The following is a 16,656-nucleotide window of genomic DNA, read 5'->3' as shown; positions in this document are numbered from 1 at the left end:
AGCGGGCGGTGCGGGAAAATGGCGCTGATAATAGCGTTGTCGGTGCTGAGTGTGTGAAAGGGGACGAAAAGTTTATTAATGTATACTTTAATTATGAAATTATACGCATTACAGCGTTGTCGGTGCCAAATGCTATAAAGTGCATCAAAAGTTCATTAATGTATATAAAAATATTACGCTGATTTGAGACTTCCTGGTTTAGGGGTTTAACAGGAACATAAGGATCTTTCAGCTTTAGGGGGGTAGGGGGGTTTACCGCGCAGAAGCCGGGGAGATCTTAGATATCTGTGAAGAAAATAACTGACCTTATGCACTTGATATCCAAGTATGTGATTCTTTATAGAATATCATTCCACCATGATACATGGGTTCTCTGGAATTCAAGATCTGGTTCGACCTTGTTAGATTTCTTTGCTTGCACTTGTATATGCAAGCTGAAAGGAAAAAAAAAAAAAGAGAACCCTATGCATATAAGAGAACGCCCGGCTTGGTGGGTAACGAGCAATAAGATTGACACCATTAACCAGATGCTTTACATTCGGCTTTCAGGGGGTGGTTTCTTAAGGATAGCCCTTGACTTAGGAACCAAATGCCAGGAATAATTCACGAGATGCGACCTAATACGATTTCTGTCCCTGACCATCATTAAGAGTATGCCTACTGATATATCGTTGGTCGGTTCTTACTACATTAAGCAGGACTGATGCTGAAAGTTGGTGGGTAAAGACGGAGCCCGTGTTAGTTGGAGGTTTATTGATGCGGCAATTAATCAGTTGCAGACAACTTAGTTGGTTATTATCACGTGTTTTGCTTAATGTAAACCTTGGATTAGTGCTGATGTATGAGGGGTTAAAATAAGTATATGTTGATAATACATATAATGTACTACTCACGTGCAGTATTATATATGGGTAAATACATAATATGTAATATTATACATAGTGTAGTATAACATTGGGTTTACAAGTTATAGCATTTACAAATGTGCGGGATGTAGCCGCCAGAGAGTAGTTTAACTTAGAATCTTAGCTTTGGGAGTTAAGGGCGGGAGTTAAAATCTCCTCTCTCTGAGCACTAGGGAGGGTTTTAACCTCCGACTTCCGGATTACAAGACCGGCGCTCTGGCGCTGAGCTACTAGGGCAGGCTCATTGGAGGGCTTTATTTTCTGCCCAGCCGGCTAATGGGGAAAGAACTAGGAAGATGGTGAAGTAGATTACTGAGGCAACTTGGCCGATAATAATGAACGGATGTTCTACGGGTATACCTCCGATTCAGGTTAGGATGAGCATATCTGCTACTAAAGCTCAAAATAAGAATTGGGTTAGCGGTCGAAAGGTCAATCCTCGTTGTTTAGATGTATGCAGGATGGGGACAACTATAAGGACAAGGATTGAGAATAAAAGGGCGAGTACCCCTCCAAGTTTGTTGGGGATAGAGCGTAGGATTGCGTAAGCGAATAGGAAATATCATTCGGGTTTGATATGAGGCGGGGTGACCAGTGGGTTGGCGGGCGTAAAATTGTCCGGGTCCCCCAGGAGGTTTGGTGCAAAGAGGGCTAACGATGTTAGACCAAGAAGTATGGCTACGAACCCTAGGAGGTCTTTGTACGAGAAGTAAGGGTGAAACGAGATTTTATCGGCATCGGAGTTAATTCCTGCCGGGTTATTAGATCCTGTCTCGTGAAGGAATAGGAGGTGAAGGACTGTAGCAGCTGCGATGACGAAAGGGAATAGGAAGTGAAAGGCGAAAAATCGTGTTAGGGTGGCGTTATCAACGGAGAACCCGCCTCAAATTCATTGGACTAGGGCGCCTCCTACGTAGGGGACAGCGGAAAGAAGGTTTGTAATTACAGTGGCTCCTCAAAAGGATATTTGTCCTCACGGGAGGACGTAGCCCACGAATGCAGTTATTATAGTGAGAAGTAAAAGTACAACTCCGATATTCCAGGTTTCTTTGTATAGGTAGGATCCGTAATAAAGTCCCCGGGCGATATGTATATAAATACAAATAAAAAAGAAAGATGCTCCGTTAGCGTGGATGTTCCGAATTAGTCAGCCGTAGCTGACATCTCGGCAGATGTGGCAGACAGAGGAAAAAGCTGTTGAAATGTCGGAGGTGTAGTGCATGGCTAGGAAGAGCCCGGTAAGAATTTGGGTGGCTAGGCATAAGCCCAGGAGTGAACCAAAGTTTCATCAGACTGAGATGTTAGATGGTGCTGGGAGGTCGACTAGTGCGTCATTGGCGATTTTTAGGAGAGGATGGGTTTTTCGGAGGTTGGCCATTAGGTTCTTGTAGTTGAATAACAACGGTGGTTTTTCAAGTCATTAGTTTCGGTTAGAGTCCGAGCAGGAATTATGACTTATCTTGTGTCTTTATTTCTTTTAGGGCTGGTTTTAGGGCTTGTAGCTGTTGCATCCAATCCTGCGCCCTACTTTGCTGCTTTGGGGTTGGTTGTAGCAGCAGGTGTAGGTTGTGGTGTTTTGGTGGGTCACGGGGGATCCTTTCTATCTTTGGTACTATTTTTGATTTATTTGGGGGGAATGCTTGTGGTATTTGCTTATTCAGCGGCTTTAGCTGCTGAGCCTTTTCCCGAGTCTTGGGGGGATCGTTCGGTTCTAGGTTATGTGGTAGTGTACACGTTAGGGGTGGTGTTAGTGGCGGGCTTATTTTGGGGTGGATGGTATGAAACCTCATGGACGGCGGTGGATGAGTTTAAGGAGCTTTCTGTCTTGCGTGGGGATACGAGTGGGGTGGCGTTGATATATTCTCATGGAGGGGGAATGTTAATTGCATGTGCTTGGGTACTTCTATTAACACTTTTTGTAGTGCTAGAATTGACACGGGGGCTGAGTCGGGGGGCGCTTCGAGCAGTCTAGGTTAATGTCAGTAGAACAGCTAGAGTTGTTGAAAGGAAAAATAGAGTGAGGTATGTTTTAATTATGCCTTGTTGGATGTTACTTGTCGTTGTGACTATGGGTAGGTGCGTTGAAATAATTCCTTTCGGGCCGACTTTTTCAAATCATGTTTGATCAACCATTTGGCTGGCAATGGTTTGTCCTAGAGTTAAGTTTAGTTTAGGAATTAATCGGTGGATGATAGCGGGGAAGAATCCTAGCATGTTGGAGAAGTTGTGTGTGATAATGTTGGGTGTAGTTTTAAATTGCTTGCTAGTTAGTGACGCAAGTTCTAATGCAATGAGAAGACCTAAGATGGTAACCAGGAGAGCGGCTAATTTCAAGTGGGTGGGCATAGTTATTACGGGTGTGTTGGTAGGGAGGAAATTCGATGTAATTAGTAGTCCTGCAATGATGCTCCCCCAGGCTAGCCGCTTGATTGGGTTAATTACGGATGGGTTATTTTCATTAATAGGGGCCGTTGTCGTAAAGCGGGGGTGTCCCATAGAGACGAAAAAGATAACTCGGAGGCTGTAAATGGCAGTGAATGAGGTGGCTAGTAAGGTAAGAGTGAGGGCCCAGGCGTTGAGGTGGGAGGTGTTTAAGGCTTCAATAATAGCATCTTTAGAGAAAAACCCTGCTAAGAAGGGGGTGCCGGTAAGTGCAAGGCTTCCGATTGTAAGGCAGGAGGAAGTAAATGGGGTGAGGTTGTGTATGCCTCCTATTTTTCGGATATCTTGTTCGTCGTTTAAACTGTGAATAATTGAGCCCGAGCATAAGAAAAGTATAGCTTTGAAGAATGCGTGAGTGCAGATGTGGAGAAAGGCTAGTTGTGGTTGATTAAGTCCGATGGTAACTATCATAAGTCCTAGTTGACTGGACGTAGAGAATGCAACAATTTTTTTAATATCATTTTGTGTTAGGGCACAGGTAGCGGTGAATAGGGTGGTTAGGGCTCCTAGGCATAAGCAAGTGGTTAGGGCTGTTTGGTTATTTTCTATAAGAGGGTGGAGTCGAATTAATAGGAAGATGCCCGCGACTACTATGGTGCTGGAGTGTAGTAGGGCAGATACCGGCGTAGGACCTTCTATCGCTGAAGGAAGTCACGGGTGAAGTCCAAATTGCGCTGATTTGCCGGTGGCGGCTAGAATGAGGCCCATAAGAGGGAGTGTAAGGTCGAGTCCTTTTGAAGAGGCAAATATTTGTTGAATTTCTCAGGAGTTAAGGTTTATTGCGAACCAGGCCATACTCAAGATAAGTCCGATGTCTCCTACACGGTTATAAATTACAGCTTGTATGGCAGCTGTGTTAGCGTCAGCCCGTCCGTGCCATCACCCAATGAGGAGGAACGATATAATTCCAACTCCTTCTCAGCCGATGAATAGTTGAAATATGTTATTGGCGGTGACTAAAATAATTATGGCAATCAGGAAGAGGAGGAGATATTTAAAGAACCGGTTTATATTGGGGTCGGCATGTATGTACCATGATGCGAATTCGAGAATAGATCAGGTTACGTACAGGGCGATCGGGGTAAAAATAATGGAGTAGTGGTCAAATTTAAAGCTAAGGTTAATATCAAAGGTTGTGGTGTTTATTCATTGTCAGTTAGTGACGATAGTTTCAGTTCCTTGATCTAGGAAKATAAAAAGGGGGAGTAAGCTTACTAGGAAGGCCATTTTGATGGCAGTTTTCACTTGGTTAAGGGATCAGTTTTTGTGCTGAGGGGTAGGGGTGAGAGTGGTGATAAGAGGATAGATTAGAAGTGCAAAGATTATTAAAAGGGATGAGCTTAAGATGAGTGTAGTGGGGTGCATAGCTGCTACTTGGATTTGCACCAAGAGTTTTTGGTTCCTAAGACCAATGGATGAGCTGTTATCCTTTAGAAGCACGAGTGAACCTCAGAATTTAACTGGGGCGGCAGAAGATTAGCAGTCTCTGATATCGACAGATTTCTCTCGGTGGATAAGAGGGTTCTAACCTCTATTTTCAGAATCACAATCTAATGTCTTGGTTAAACTATATCTACAGAAACATCAGCCTCACATGAGTTCAGGCTTTAAAATTAGGAGGACAATTGGGATGAGATGTAAAATAATAAGTAGGTGCTCTCGGGTGTGGGTAGGTTCAAGAGCAATGATATGGGAAGGTAGGGGCCCCCGCTGGGTTATTAAGAATAAATAGAGGGAGTAGCTTGCTGTAATTAATGTACCCAGCCCTGTGAGAATAAGAGTTCAATATGACCAGTTAAATATAGAAGTGATGATTATTAGTTCGCCTATCAGGTTGGGGAGAGGAGGAAGGGCGAGATTGGCCAAACTAGCGATAAATCATCAAGTGGTTATTAGGGGAAGAATCATTTGTATCCCTCGTGCCAGTAGTATGGTTCGGCTATGAGTGCGTTCGTAGCTAGTATTGGCTAAGCAGAATAGTGCTGAGGAGGCGAGGCCGTGTGCGATTATGAGGATAATTGCGCCAGTGAATCCTCAGGGCGTTTGAATTAAAATACCCCCTGCAACCAGTCCTATGTGGCCTACTGAAGAGTAGGCGATTAGTGATTTCAGGTCCGTTTGACGAAGGCAGATGGACCCAGTTATAATGATACCTCAAAGGGCTAAAACGATAAAGGGGTAGGCTAGTTCTTTGGTAAGGGGGTCCAGTATAACTATTATACGTATTATACCGTACCCTCCCAGTTTGAGGAGCACAGCCGCTAGGATCATAGATCCGGCGATTGGGGCTTCTACGTGGGCTTTAGGAAGTCAAAGGTGTACGCCATAGAGTGGCATTTTTACAAGGAAAGCTAAAAGGCAGGCAGCTCACCATAGTTTATCACCCCATGTTAAAAGGTGTAAAGGTTGTGTATACTGCAGGGTAAACATAGATAGGGTTCCGTTATCGTTTTGTATGAGAAGTAGGGCCACGAGGAGGGGCAGGGAACCAGCTAGTGTATAAAATAAGAAGTAGGTGCCAGCATTGAGACGTTCTGTTTGATTTCCTCAACGGGTAATAATAATTAGGGTTGGGAGTAGTGTGGCTTCGAATATGATGTAAAATATAATAATTTCTGTGGCCCCGAATGCTAGGATCAGGAATGTTTGGAGGGAGACCAGGAGGGAGATATAGGTACGCTGGCGATTTAATGGTTCAGGGGATAGGTGATTTTGGCTAGCGAGGATTATAAGGGGGAGTAATCAGCAGGTTAATACTAGCAGAGGTGTTGATAGGGGATCAGTTGCTAAATAGAGGTTAGAGGAAGATCATCCGGTTTCTGACGATCACTTAAGTCAGGTTAAACTTGCTAGGGCGATAATTAGACTTTGAGCAATTGATGTGGTTCATAGCCATTTCGCGGGGCTGAGCCAGATTGTTGGGAAAAGCATGAGTGTAGGGATCAGGATTTTTAACATTGGAGGAGGTTTAAGCTTTGGAGGCGATCTGTGCCGTGTGTTCGTGCGGTTGCTACTAGCAGGGCTAATCCTGCGCTGGCTTCACAGGCTGAGAATGCTAGGAGAAGTATAGGAGCTACTGAGTAACCAGTTGCTTCTATTTGAAGGGCTCAGAGGGAGAGGGCAATAAATAGAGAGAGCATTATTCCTTCTAGGCAAAGAAGGGCTGAGAGAAGATGGGTGCGGTGGAACGCGAGTCCTATAAGCCCTAGAATAAAGGCTGAGGTAAAGCTGAAGTGTACTGGTGTCATAAGGCGGTCATGGACTTAAACCATGGTCTTTTGAGCCGAAATCAAGGGTCTTGTTTTGGACTAACTGCCTATTCGGCTCATTCCAAGCCTCCTTGGGTTCATTCATAAATTAAGCCAAGAGTAAGGAGGGCGAGTACGGCAGTGGATCAAATAAGTGTTAGGGTTGGGGTACTGAGTTGATCCCCCCAAGGTAAGGGGAGAAGGAGGGCAATTTCTAGATCAAATAGGAGAAAGAGGATGGCAATTAAAAAGAAGCGTAAAGAGAAGGGGAGGCGGGCGGACCCTAGTGGGTCAAATCCGCACTCATAGGGAGACAACTTTTCTGCGTCGGGGGAGATTTGTGGTAATCAGAAAGAGATAGTGGCTAGTACTGCGGACAATGTGATGGTGATAGTAATGATTGTTGTAATTAAGTTCATTATCTTTCCTTGGATTTTAACCAAGACCGGGTGATTGGAAGTCACTTATACTAATTAATACTAGAAAGATTATGAGCCTCATCAGTAAATAGAAACGTATAGGAAGAGTCACACAACGTCTACAAAGTGTCAATATCAAGCAGCGGCTTCAAAGCCAAAATGATGTTCAGATGTGAAATGGTATTGAATTTGTCGTAGAAGGCAAACAGCCAGAAAAGTAGAGCCGATGATTACGTGTAGGCCGTGGAATCCTGTGGCGACAAAGAAAGTGGAGCCGTATACGCCGTCAGCGATTGTAAAGGGGGCTTCGTAGTATTCTATGCCCTGGAGGAAAGTGAAGTAGAACCCCAGCAAGATGGTGAGGGTGAGAGCTTGAATGGTTTGTTTTCGTTCCCCCTCTATGATGCTGTGGTGGGCTCATGTAACGGTAACACCAGATGCTAGAAGGACCGCAGTATTAAGAAGTGGGACCTCAAAGGGGTCTAAAGTAGTAATGCCTGTGGGGGGTCAGCAACCCCCTAATTCAGGTGTGGGGGCGAGGCTAGCGTGGTAGAAGGCTCAGAAGAAGCCGAGGAAAAAGAATACTTCGGAGGTAATAAATAAGATTATGCCATATCGTAATCCTTTTTGGACCGGGGGTGTATGATGTCCTTGAAAGGTACCTTCTCGGATGATATCTCGTCACCACTGGTATATGGTGAGGAGTAGTAGAACATTACCCAGGGACAGTAGAGTGAGCGAGTGGAAGTGGAATCAGACTGCAGTGCCTGATGTAAGCAAAAGGGCGGCAATTGCGCCGGTCAGAGGTCAGGGGCTTGGGTCAACCATGTGGTATGCGTGTGCTTGGTGTGCCATTAAACGTTTTCTTGTAAATAGAGGCTTAGGAGTAGGACAAAAACGTAGGCCTGAATCATGGCTACAGCAATTTCAAGAAGGGTAAGTAGAAATAGGACAATAGAGGTTAGGATTGCTACTGTAGGTATTAAAGGTAAAAGAACGAAGGCTGCTGTGGCAATTAGTTGGATAAGAAGGTGGCCCGCCGTGAGATTGGCTGTAAGTCGTACGCCAAGGGCGAGGGGGCGGATAAAAAGGCTAATTGTTTCGATGATAATCAGTACAGGGATTAGTGGGACGGGGGTTCCTTCAGGCAAGAGATGACCTAGGGCGGCGGTAGGTTGGTTTCGTATACCAATAATTACTGTGGCGAGTCATAACGGGACTGCGAGGCCTATATTGAGTGAGAGTTGCGTGGTGGGGGTGAATGTATATGGAAGTAGTCCCAGTATGTTTAGGGTGATAAGAAATAGTATTAGAGAGGTTAGCAGAGCTGCTCATTTGTGACCGCCCAGATTAAGTGGTAAAAGAAGTTGTTGGGTGAATCGGTTGATGAACCATCCTTGAAGGGTAATTAGGCGGTTGTTCAGCCATCGGGCAGAAGGGGTGGGGAAAAGAATTCATGGGAGGGTTAACGCCACAGCGATAAGTGGGATACCTAAATATGTGGGGCTCATAAATTGGTCGAAGAAGCTTAGTGTCATGGTCAGTTTCAGGGTTCAGGTTTAGCTTTTTCAGTGCTTTGTGAGGTGGGCTCATTTGTGAAGGTGTGGCCAAGTACTTTTGGGGGAATAACAGTTAGGAAAACCAGTCATGAGAATACTAAAATAGCAAATCAGGGGGCGGGGTTGAGTTGGGGCATGTCACTAGGGGTGGTTGGGGGCCACCAATCTTTAGCTTAAAAGGCTAACGCTATCCCCGATTTAGCTTCTTAGTGAGGCATCTTCAAGTATTATAGTGGATCATTTCTCGAAGTGTTCCAGGGGCACTGCTTCAACAACGATGGGTATGAAGCTATGGTTGGCCCCGCAGATTTCAGAACATTGTCCGTAGAATACTCCAGGTCGAGAGGCAATAAAGGCTGTTTGGTTTAATCGTCCTGGGACTGCATCTATTTTTACACCTAAGGAAGGAACGGCTCAGGAGTGAAGGACGTCTTCAGCTGAAACGAGGATTCGGATTGGGGATTCTACAGGGACAACTATTCGATGGTCTGTTTCTAGAAGACGGAATTGGCCGGGCACTAAATCTTGTGTAGGGACTATGTAAGAGTCAAAGCCTAAGTCTTCGTAGTCAGTGTATTCATAGCTTCAATATCATTGGTGGCCCATTGCTTTAATAGTAAGGTGCGGGTCGTTAATTTCATCTATAAGATAGAGAATTCGGAGGGAGGGGAGGGCGATGAGAATGAGGATTACAGCTGGGAGGATAGTTCAAACGACTTCAATTTCTTGAGAATCAAGGATATACTTATTAGTAAGTTTGGTAGAGACTATTGCTACGATGATATAAAGCACTAGTGTGCTGATAAGAAGAACAATCATAAGAGCGTGGTCGTGGAAATGAAGAAGTTCTTCTATAACAGGGGAGGCCGCGTCTTGGAATCCTAATTGTGAGGGATGTGCCATTATAGCTAAGTGCTTAAGACACGCGGGGTTTTAACCCACAATTTTGCCTTGACAAGGCAGTGTAATAGACTAGTTTTACTAGTGTCTTATAGAAGAAAGTGGCAGAGTGGTTATGCGGCTGGCTTGAAACCAGCACATGGGGGTTCAATTCCTCCCTTTCTCGTTAGTACGTTCGTACTTGGACAAATGCTGGTTCCTCGAATGTGTGGTAGGGTGGGGGGCATCCGTGTAGTCATTCTACGTTTGTTGAAGTTATTTCGATTGATGCTACTTCTCGTTTGGCAGCAAAAGCCTCTCAAAGAATAAATAGGAACATAATTACAGCTACTAAGGAGACAAGGGATCCGATTGAGGATACAGTGTTTCATAGCGTGTAGGCGTCCGGGTAGTCAGAGTACCGTCGTGGTATCCCTGCGAGGCCTAGGAAATGCTGTGGGAAAAAGGTTAAATTTACACCGATAAATATAATTCCAAAATGGATTTTGGTTCATGTGCTGTGAAGGGTGTACCCTGTGAATAGGGGGAATCAGTGTACGAAAGCGCCTATAATGGCAAATACAGCTCCTATTGAGAGTACGTAGTGGAAATGGGCGACTACGTAATAAGTGTCATGTAAAACAATGTCTAATGAGGAGTTAGCAAGGACGATGCCCGTTAATCCGCCCACTGTAAATAGGAAGATAAATCCTAGGGCTCAGAGAAGTGGTGTCTCTCATTTGATCGAGCCTCCGTGCAGTGTAGCTAGTCAGCTAAATACTTTTACTCCTGTGGGGATAGCGATAATTATGGTGGCAGATGTAAAGTAGGCACGAGTGTCCACGTCCATCCCGACAGTAAATATGTGGTGGGCTCAAACGATAAATCCTAACAAGCCGATGGCTATTATAGCTCACACTATTCCTATGTACCCGAAAGGTTCTTTCTTACCAGAGTAATATGCAACGATATGTGAAATTATACCAAAGCCTGGGAGGATCAGAATATAGACCTCTGGGTGACCGAAGAATCAAAAGAGGTGTTGGTATAAAATTGGATCTCCGCCACCCGCTGGGTCAAAGAAAGTGGTGTTTAAATTTCGATCTGTGAGCAACATAGTAATACCTGCTGCCAGAACGGGGAGTGATAATAGTAGAAGTACAGCAGTGATTAGTACAGCTCAGACAAAAAGCGGGGTTTGGTACTGAGAAATAGCTGGGGGTTTTATGTTGATAATGGTCGTAATAAAATTAATGGCCCCCAAAATTGAGGAGATTCCAGCTAAATGGAGGGAGAAGATGGTTAAGTCGACAGATGCCCCTGCGTGGGCAAGGTTTCCGGCTAGAGGGGGATAAACTGTCCACCCGGTACCAGCGCCGGCTTCAACTCCAGATGAAGAAAGGAGGAGGAGGAAGGACGGAGGTAGGAGTCAGAAGCTTATGTTATTTATTCGTGGGAATGCTATATCTGGTGCCCCGATCATTAGGGGGATTAATCAGTTTCCAAAGCCTCCGATTATAATTGGTATGACTATAAAGAAAATTATAACGAAGGCATGGGCTGTAACGATTACATTGTAGATCTGGTCATCCCCTAGAAGAGCGCCTGGCTGGCTTAGTTCTGCCCGAATTAGTAGGCTCAGGGCGGTGCCTACTATCCCGGCTCAGGCACCAAATACTAAATAGAGGGTGCCAATGTCTTTGTGGTTGGTTGAGAAGAATCATCGTGTGATTGCCACAGGTAGGGTGGCTGAGGGTTTAAGCGGTGGATTGTAGCTCCATAAACAGAGGTTTAATTCCTCTCCTTATCAAGTCCTGTGGTGTACCACACGTTAGATTGCAAATCTGAAGAAGTAGGCTAATAGCCTGCCGGGGCTTTCCCCCGCCTCGCCCCCCCGGTGGCGGGGGAAAGTAGATGGATGCTCGCTGGATAGAGCGCTTAGCTGTTAACTAAGAGTTTGTAGGATCGAGGCCTTCCCACCTAGAAAGGCTTTAGCTTAATTAAAGTGTCTGGGTTGCATTCAGAAGATGTGGGATAAAGTCCTGCAAGTCTTAACAAGGGCTGGGAGATTTTCACTCCCGCTTAGAGCTTTGAAGGCTCTTGGTCTTAGTACTATCCTAAGCCCTTACTACAAAGTTAATATTGCGGTTACAGCTGGTGTGAGGGGAAGTAGTCCCAGGGCTAAAATAGTAACAATTGAAAGTGGTAGTGTGATTATGGTAAAGTTGAGGCGTCAGGGGGCTGTTGCAGTTAGGGTGTTAGGATAAATAGTGAGGGTTAAGGCGTAGCAGAGTCGTAGATAAAAGTAAAGGCTGAGGAGGGCTGTTATAGCAGCTAGTGTGGCAGATAGCGGGAGTCCTTGTTTTGCTAGTTCTTGCAAAATGAGTCATTTTGGCATAAAGCCTGAGAGAGGTGGTAGACCCCCAAGCGATAATAGTACGAGAGCGGTTAGTGCTGCAAGGGTGGGAGATTTAGTTCATGAAATTGCGAGAGTGTTGATGGTTATGGAGTTGTTGGTTTTTAGTGTGAGGAATGCTGAAGATGTTATGATAATATATAGGGAGAGGCTGAGGAGTGTGAGTGAGGGTGCGAATTGTAAAATTAGTACTATTCAGCCTAAGTGGGCGATTGAGGAGTATGCTAGAATTTTACGTAGCTGGGTTTGGTTAAGTCCACCTCAGCCCCCTACGAGTGTTGATAGAAGACCGATTGCTACAAGTAGGGAAGAGTTGATTGTTGGGGCTACTTGAATTATAAGTGCGAAAGGCGCGAGTTTTTGTCAAGTTGATAAAATTAGTCCTGTAGTGAGTTCAAGACCCTGTAGAACTTCTGGTAATCAAAAGTGAACGGGTGCAAGTCCAAGCTTTAGGGCAAGGGCTAACATTGCTGTTGTGGTTGCCAGAGGGTGTGATAGTTGGTGAATTTCTCACTCCCCCACTAGTCAGGCGTTGGTGGTGCTAGCAAAAAGGATTATTGCTGCGGCGGTTGCTTGCGTCAAAAAATATTTGGTTGTTGCTTCAATTGCTCGGGGGTGGTGTTGTTGCGCTATAATTGGAATAATGGCGAGGGTATTAATTTCTAGGCCTATTCATGCGAGTAGTCAGTGGGAACTGGCAAAGGTGAGGACTGTGCCTAATCCTAGACTAGAAAGTAAGATGGTGAGTACGTAGGGGTTCATTAGTAAAGGAAGGACTTTAACCAACATATTCGGGGTATGGGCCCGAAAGCTTAATTAGCTGACCTTACTAGAAAGTGGTGTAGTGGAAGCACCAAGAGTTTTGATCTCTTGAGGATGGGTTCGAGCCCCTTCTCTCTAGAATTGAGGGGACTTGAACCCCTATCAGCCACGCTATCAAGGTGGTCCTTAAGCACTCAGGCACAATTCCGGGTTAAAGCTGAGGAGGGAGGCCAGCTAGCGCGATGGGGAGTGCTAGATGCCACAGTACAAGGGCCAGAGTGAGGGGCAGGAAGCTTTTCCAAACTAAGTGTATGAGTTGATCGTAACGAAATCGCGGGTATGAGGCTCGTACTCATAAAAATACAACGGAGAGGAGAGCAGCTTTTGTTATTAGGTTTAGAGCAGTTAATTCAGGGAAGGCAGGGATGTGGGATGCCCCTAGAAATAGGACGGCTGAGAGTGTATTTATTAGAAGGATATTAGCATATTCGGCTAGGAAAAATAGGGCGAAGGGTCCGCCAGCATACTCTACATTGAACCCTGAGACCAATTCTGACTCTCCTTCTGTAAGGTCAAATGGTGCACGGTTTGTTTCAGCTAGGGTAGAAATGTACCATATGGCGGCAAGTGGCCAGGCTGGTACTAGTAGTCAGATGCTTTCTTGGGCTACGTTGAAGGTTTGAAGGGTGAATCCCCCGGTGATAATGATCACGCTAAGTAAGATTAAGCCTAGGCTAACTTCGTAGGAAATAGTTTGTGCTACTGCTCGGAGGGCTCCGATTAGGGCGTATTTGGAGTTTGATGCCCATCCTGATCCCAGGATAGAATATACGGCGAGGCTTGATAGTGCGAGTACAAATAGTACTCCTAGGTTGAGGTCTGTAATAGGGTAAGGAATAGGTATGGGGGCTCATAGAGTGAGTGCAAGTGTAAGGGCAAGTATAGGTGTGGCGAGAAATAGAAAAGGTGAAGAGGTAGAGGGTCGGACTGGTTCTTTAATAAATAGTTTTAGACCGTCCGCGATGGGTTGTAGTAGTCCATAGGGGCCGACAATGTTTGGTCCTTTTCGAAGTTGCATATACCCAAGGACTTTTCGTTCAAGTAGGGTTAGGAAAGCAACTGCTAACAGAACAGGTACGATGTATGCTAGTGGATTAATAATGTGGGTGATTAGGGTAGTGATCATAGCTAAGAAGAGGGTTTGAACCTCTGAGAAAGAGGGCTTAGGCCTCTCGCAATTACCGGGCTCTGCCATCTTAGCGCGCCGTTCTTTTAGGCAATTTTGGTGTGCCCCCTTGTCTGTTTTAGTTGCCTTCATCAGGTGGGGGTGGGGCGTGCCTTAAGCATGGGCCCCTTCTTTCCGGTCCTTTCGTACTAGGAAACATCACTTCATAGATAGAAACTGACCTGGATTACTCCGGTCTGAACTCAGATCACGTAGGACTTTAATCGTTGAACAAACGAACCCTTAATAGCGGCTGCACCATTAGGATGTCCTGATCCAACATCGAGGTCGTAAACCCCCTCGTCGATAGGGACTCTGGGAGAGGATTGCGCTGTTATCCCTAGGGTAACTCGGTCCGTTGATCGGCGTTTGCCGGATCATTTTTGGTCAGAAATTCTGGTGCTTAGAGCTGTAGCTCTCGGCTGTGGGGGCAGTGCCCCCAGTCCACATGGGGGCTTTATTTTCCCCCGCGGTCGCCCCAACCAAAGACATATGGGCTAGGGGTCACTGCGTTTTTACTTGTTAGTTCAAGGTTTTTGACGTGATCTGCCGGGTGTCTAAAGCTCCATAGGGTCTTCTCGTCTTATGTACTTATGTCCGCTTCTGCACGGGCAGATCAATTTCATTGACTTGGAAGAGGAGACAGCTAAGCCCTCGTGATGCCATTCATACAGGTCTTCATTTAAAAGACAAGTGATTGCGCTACCTTCGCACGGTCAAAATACCGCGGCCGTTAAACCCATAGTCACAGGGCAGGCGGGACCTCTTATGTTTTGATTTGCAAGAGGCGATGTTTTTGGTAAACAGGCGAGGCTTGTGTTTGCCGAGTTCCTTCTCTTCCTTTGGGTCTTTCCCGGGGGGCACTCCTGTGTGGGGTTAACGATTTATTGGTATAGGTTCTTCTCGGTGTTTATTCTGGCCTACATTTCCCTCTTGGTTTGGGTTCGTTATTTGTCGGTGGTGGGTCCGATCCGACTTACACATGTGCTGGGAGAGAGTTGTTCTCTCTTATTACTCATTCTAGCATAATCTCTTCCATGAGGGCATGGAACGGCTTAGTACGGTTAGGGGGGTGGGATTTCTTATCAGAATAAGAGGTTTATGTCTGTCTGAGCTTTAACGCTTTCTGTGCAGGTGGCTGCTCTTAGGCCCACTGTAACAGGTTACCTTATTAATTATGATCCTTAGCCGCCTGTTAAGGTTGTGTCCTTGTTCAAAGGAGCTGTACCTCCTTTGACTAACTCCTCTGGCTTCTTTGGGACAATATTAGTTTTACCTTAAGGTCCTAAGAAATCCGGGGGGCTGAACTTCTATTCATTTCCTAAGCAACCAGCTATAACTAGGCTCGATAGGTTTATCACCTCTACTCGGGGCTCGTCCCACTCTTTTGCCACAGAGACGGGTTAGCCCTACAATAGGCTGTCCCGGAGTAGCTCGTCTAGTTTCGGGGGCCTGAACTAAAGTTCTCTTTGCTCAGGTTTGCTGGCTAAATCATGATGCAAAAGGTACGAGATTTAATCTCTGCTTCTCTGGGCTTAAATGGGTTATTTCAATTCTCTTTCAGCTTTCCCTTGCGGTACTTTTTCTGTTGCTCAATTATTTCCTTTTCGGTCGCCCGTACTAAGGTGGAAAAATGGTTTGTTGACTTAATTCTAAGTTTTATGGGGGTATATATGTTGTGGTGTTAGACCAAGTGAGTTGGCTAGCTAGTCAGCTCAGGGTGATCCGATTTGCACGGATGTCTTCTCGGTGTAAGGGAGGTGCTTTACTATTTTAGCTACACTCTGATTATTCCAAGTGCACCTTCCGGTACACTTACCATGTTACGACTTGCCTCCCCTTTGTTCGGTTGGCTTCTTAATTAGAAGGATAGGTTGAACTTGGGGAGAGTGACGGGCGGTGTGTGCGCGCCTCAGAGCCAGTTTCAAGAGAACTCTCTGTTTTCTGTTTACTGCTAAATCCACCTTCGGACGCTGATTTCACAGCGTGGTTCGTAATGCTCTAATTTAGAGAATGTAGCCCATTTCTTCCCACCCCATGCGCTACACCTCGACCTGACGTTTTGGGTTTTGCCCATTTTGCTTACTATAGGGCCTTCACAGGGTAAGCTGACGACGGTGGTATATAGGCGGGTAAAACAAGAGGTGGTGAGGTTGAACGGGGGTTATCGGTTCTAGAACAGGCTCCTCTAGGTGGGTCTGAGGCACCGCCAAGTCCTTTGGGTTTTAAGCTGGCGCTTGTAGTTCCCTGGCGGATATCAATTGTATATTTCTATCAAGGTTTACGGCTAGGCATAGTGGGGTATCTAATCCCAGTTTGTTTCTTAGCTGTCGTGGGGTCAGGCATAATTAAAGCTGCTTTCGCGGTAGGTCTTCGTGCTCCCAGGTGCGTATGACGGCTGAGGGGGTGTTCGGCTTTATTAAATATTTTCCATAACCACTCTTTACGCCGGTAGTTATCAACTAGGGCCTCTCGTATAACCGCGGTGGCTGGCACGAGTTTTACCGGCCCTCTTAACCTTAACTAAGTCAAGCTTTCGCTCATGGCTTAATATTTATCACTGCTGAGTTTCCTTGGGGGTGTGGCTTAGCAAGGCGTCGTGGGCTGCCGGGGCGCGCCTGATGCCGGCTCCTCGTCCCCGGGCAGGGGATTAAGGGCATCCTCACAGGAATGCGGAGACTTGCATGTGTAAGTACAGTTAAAGCTGATAGTAAAGTCAGGACCAAGCCTTTGTGCTTGCGGGACTTTCTAGGGTCCGTCTTAACAGCTTCAGTGTTATGCTTTAGTTAAGCTACGCGAGC

At 45.8% G+C, this 16,656-nt stretch overlaps 13 protein-coding genes and 24 non-coding genes across 37 annotated transcripts, besides 2 other annotated features; 9 read left to right on the top strand and 28 right to left on the bottom strand. All coding sequences in view use genetic code 2, as the record gives it.

The window, feature by feature from the left end:
- Nucleotides 1-1,001: a D loop (control region).
- Nucleotides 1,002-1,071, top strand: KEH35_t22. Its single transcript has one exon. It is a non-coding gene; the product is annotated as a tRNA-Pro (tRNA).
- KEH35_t21 lies at nucleotides 1,071-1,142 on the bottom strand. The gene has a single exon. It is a non-coding gene; the product is annotated as a tRNA-Thr (tRNA).
- Nucleotides 1,143-2,283, bottom strand: CYTB (cytochrome b). The gene has a single exon. A coding segment is annotated over exon 1 (1,141 nt).
- Nucleotides 2,284-2,286: 3 nt separating this feature from the next.
- On the top strand, nucleotides 2,287-2,355 carry KEH35_t20. Its single transcript has one exon. It is a non-coding gene; the product is annotated as a tRNA-Glu (tRNA).
- Nucleotides 2,356-2,877, top strand: ND6 (NADH dehydrogenase subunit 6). The gene has a single exon. The coding sequence runs from the start codon at nucleotides 2,356-2,358 to the stop codon at nucleotides 2,875-2,877; it is 522 nt and encodes a 173-aa protein (YP_006280905.1).
- Nucleotides 2,874-4,712, bottom strand: ND5 (NADH dehydrogenase subunit 5). Its single transcript has one exon. It carries the CDS (start codon nucleotides 4,710-4,712, stop codon nucleotides 2,874-2,876), a length of 1,839 nt encoding a protein of 612 aa, YP_006280904.1.
- Nucleotides 4,713-4,785, bottom strand: KEH35_t19. Its single transcript has one exon. It is a non-coding gene; the product is annotated as a tRNA-Leu (tRNA).
- A 1-nt stretch (nucleotide 4,786) lies between these two features.
- KEH35_t18 lies at nucleotides 4,787-4,855 on the bottom strand. The gene has a single exon. It is a non-coding gene; the product is annotated as a tRNA-Ser (tRNA).
- KEH35_t17 lies at nucleotides 4,856-4,924 on the bottom strand. The gene has a single exon. It is a non-coding gene; the product is annotated as a tRNA-His (tRNA).
- On the bottom strand, nucleotides 4,925-6,305 carry ND4 (NADH dehydrogenase subunit 4). The gene has a single exon. A coding segment is annotated over exon 1 (1,381 nt).
- ND4L (NADH dehydrogenase subunit 4L) lies at nucleotides 6,299-6,595 on the bottom strand. Its single transcript has one exon. The coding sequence runs from the start codon at nucleotides 6,593-6,595 to the stop codon at nucleotides 6,299-6,301; it is 297 nt and encodes a 98-aa protein (YP_006280902.1).
- On the bottom strand, nucleotides 6,596-6,665 carry KEH35_t16. The gene has a single exon. It is a non-coding gene; the product is annotated as a tRNA-Arg (tRNA).
- ND3 (NADH dehydrogenase subunit 3) lies at nucleotides 6,666-7,014 on the bottom strand. The gene has a single exon. A coding segment is annotated over exon 1 (349 nt).
- KEH35_t15 lies at nucleotides 7,015-7,084 on the bottom strand. Its single transcript has one exon. It is a non-coding gene; the product is annotated as a tRNA-Gly (tRNA).
- On the bottom strand, nucleotides 7,085-7,869 carry COX3 (cytochrome c oxidase subunit III). Its single transcript has one exon. A coding segment is annotated over exon 1 (785 nt).
- ATP6 (ATP synthase F0 subunit 6) lies at nucleotides 7,869-8,552 on the bottom strand. Its single transcript has one exon. The coding sequence runs from the start codon at nucleotides 8,550-8,552 to the stop codon at nucleotides 7,869-7,871; it is 684 nt and encodes a 227-aa protein (YP_006280899.1).
- Nucleotides 8,543-8,710, bottom strand: ATP8 (ATP synthase F0 subunit 8). Its single transcript has one exon. It carries the CDS (start codon nucleotides 8,708-8,710, stop codon nucleotides 8,543-8,545), a length of 168 nt encoding a protein of 55 aa, YP_006280898.1.
- A 1-nt stretch (nucleotide 8,711) lies between these two features.
- KEH35_t14 lies at nucleotides 8,712-8,785 on the bottom strand. Its single transcript has one exon. It is a non-coding gene; the product is annotated as a tRNA-Lys (tRNA).
- On the bottom strand, nucleotides 8,786-9,476 carry COX2 (cytochrome c oxidase subunit II). Its single transcript has one exon. A coding segment is annotated over exon 1 (691 nt).
- A 14-nt stretch (nucleotides 9,477-9,490) lies between these two features.
- Nucleotides 9,491-9,564, bottom strand: KEH35_t13. The gene has a single exon. It is a non-coding gene; the product is annotated as a tRNA-Asp (tRNA).
- A 4-nt stretch (nucleotides 9,565-9,568) lies between these two features.
- Nucleotides 9,569-9,639, top strand: KEH35_t12. Its single transcript has one exon. It is a non-coding gene; the product is annotated as a tRNA-Ser (tRNA).
- COX1 (cytochrome c oxidase subunit I) lies at nucleotides 9,640-11,190 on the bottom strand. Its single transcript has one exon. The coding sequence runs from the start codon at nucleotides 11,188-11,190 to the stop codon at nucleotides 9,640-9,642; it is 1,551 nt and encodes a 516-aa protein (YP_006280896.1).
- A 1-nt stretch (nucleotide 11,191) lies between these two features.
- Nucleotides 11,192-11,262, top strand: KEH35_t11. The gene has a single exon. It is a non-coding gene; the product is annotated as a tRNA-Tyr (tRNA).
- On the top strand, nucleotides 11,263-11,329 carry KEH35_t10. The gene has a single exon. It is a non-coding gene; the product is annotated as a tRNA-Cys (tRNA).
- Nucleotides 11,330-11,363: an origin of replication (replication origin of L-strand).
- Nucleotides 11,364-11,436, top strand: KEH35_t09. The gene has a single exon. It is a non-coding gene; the product is annotated as a tRNA-Asn (tRNA).
- Nucleotide 11,437: 1 nt separating this feature from the next.
- On the top strand, nucleotides 11,438-11,506 carry KEH35_t08. Its single transcript has one exon. It is a non-coding gene; the product is annotated as a tRNA-Ala (tRNA).
- Nucleotide 11,507: 1 nt separating this feature from the next.
- KEH35_t07 lies at nucleotides 11,508-11,579 on the bottom strand. The gene has a single exon. It is a non-coding gene; the product is annotated as a tRNA-Trp (tRNA).
- Nucleotide 11,580: 1 nt separating this feature from the next.
- Nucleotides 11,581-12,630, bottom strand: ND2 (NADH dehydrogenase subunit 2). The gene has a single exon. The coding sequence runs from the start codon at nucleotides 12,628-12,630 to the stop codon at nucleotides 11,581-11,583; it is 1,050 nt and encodes a 349-aa protein (YP_006280895.1).
- Nucleotides 12,631-12,699, bottom strand: KEH35_t06. Its single transcript has one exon. It is a non-coding gene; the product is annotated as a tRNA-Met (tRNA).
- KEH35_t05 lies at nucleotides 12,699-12,769 on the top strand. Its single transcript has one exon. It is a non-coding gene; the product is annotated as a tRNA-Gln (tRNA).
- On the bottom strand, nucleotides 12,767-12,838 carry KEH35_t04. Its single transcript has one exon. It is a non-coding gene; the product is annotated as a tRNA-Ile (tRNA).
- A 3-nt stretch (nucleotides 12,839-12,841) lies between these two features.
- Nucleotides 12,842-13,816, bottom strand: ND1 (NADH dehydrogenase subunit 1). The gene has a single exon. The coding sequence runs from the start codon at nucleotides 13,814-13,816 to the stop codon at nucleotides 12,842-12,844; it is 975 nt and encodes a 324-aa protein (YP_006280894.1).
- KEH35_t03 lies at nucleotides 13,817-13,891 on the bottom strand. The gene has a single exon. It is a non-coding gene; the product is annotated as a tRNA-Leu (tRNA).
- KEH35_r01 lies at nucleotides 13,892-15,570 on the bottom strand. The gene has a single exon. It is a non-coding gene; the product is annotated as a 16S ribosomal RNA (ribosomal RNA).
- On the bottom strand, nucleotides 15,571-15,642 carry KEH35_t02. The gene has a single exon. It is a non-coding gene; the product is annotated as a tRNA-Val (tRNA).
- KEH35_r02 lies at nucleotides 15,643-16,588 on the bottom strand. Its single transcript has one exon. It is a non-coding gene; the product is annotated as a 12S ribosomal RNA (ribosomal RNA).
- Nucleotides 16,589-16,656, bottom strand: KEH35_t01. Its single transcript has one exon. It is a non-coding gene; the product is annotated as a tRNA-Phe (tRNA).

Source organism: Oncorhynchus keta, mitochondrion, assembly GCF_023373465.1.
Source record: "Oncorhynchus keta mitochondrion, complete genome".
Lineage (NCBI taxonomy): Eukaryota > Metazoa > Chordata > Actinopteri > Salmoniformes > Salmonidae > Oncorhynchus > Oncorhynchus keta.
This window is presented reverse-complemented; position numbering and strand designations above follow the sequence as displayed.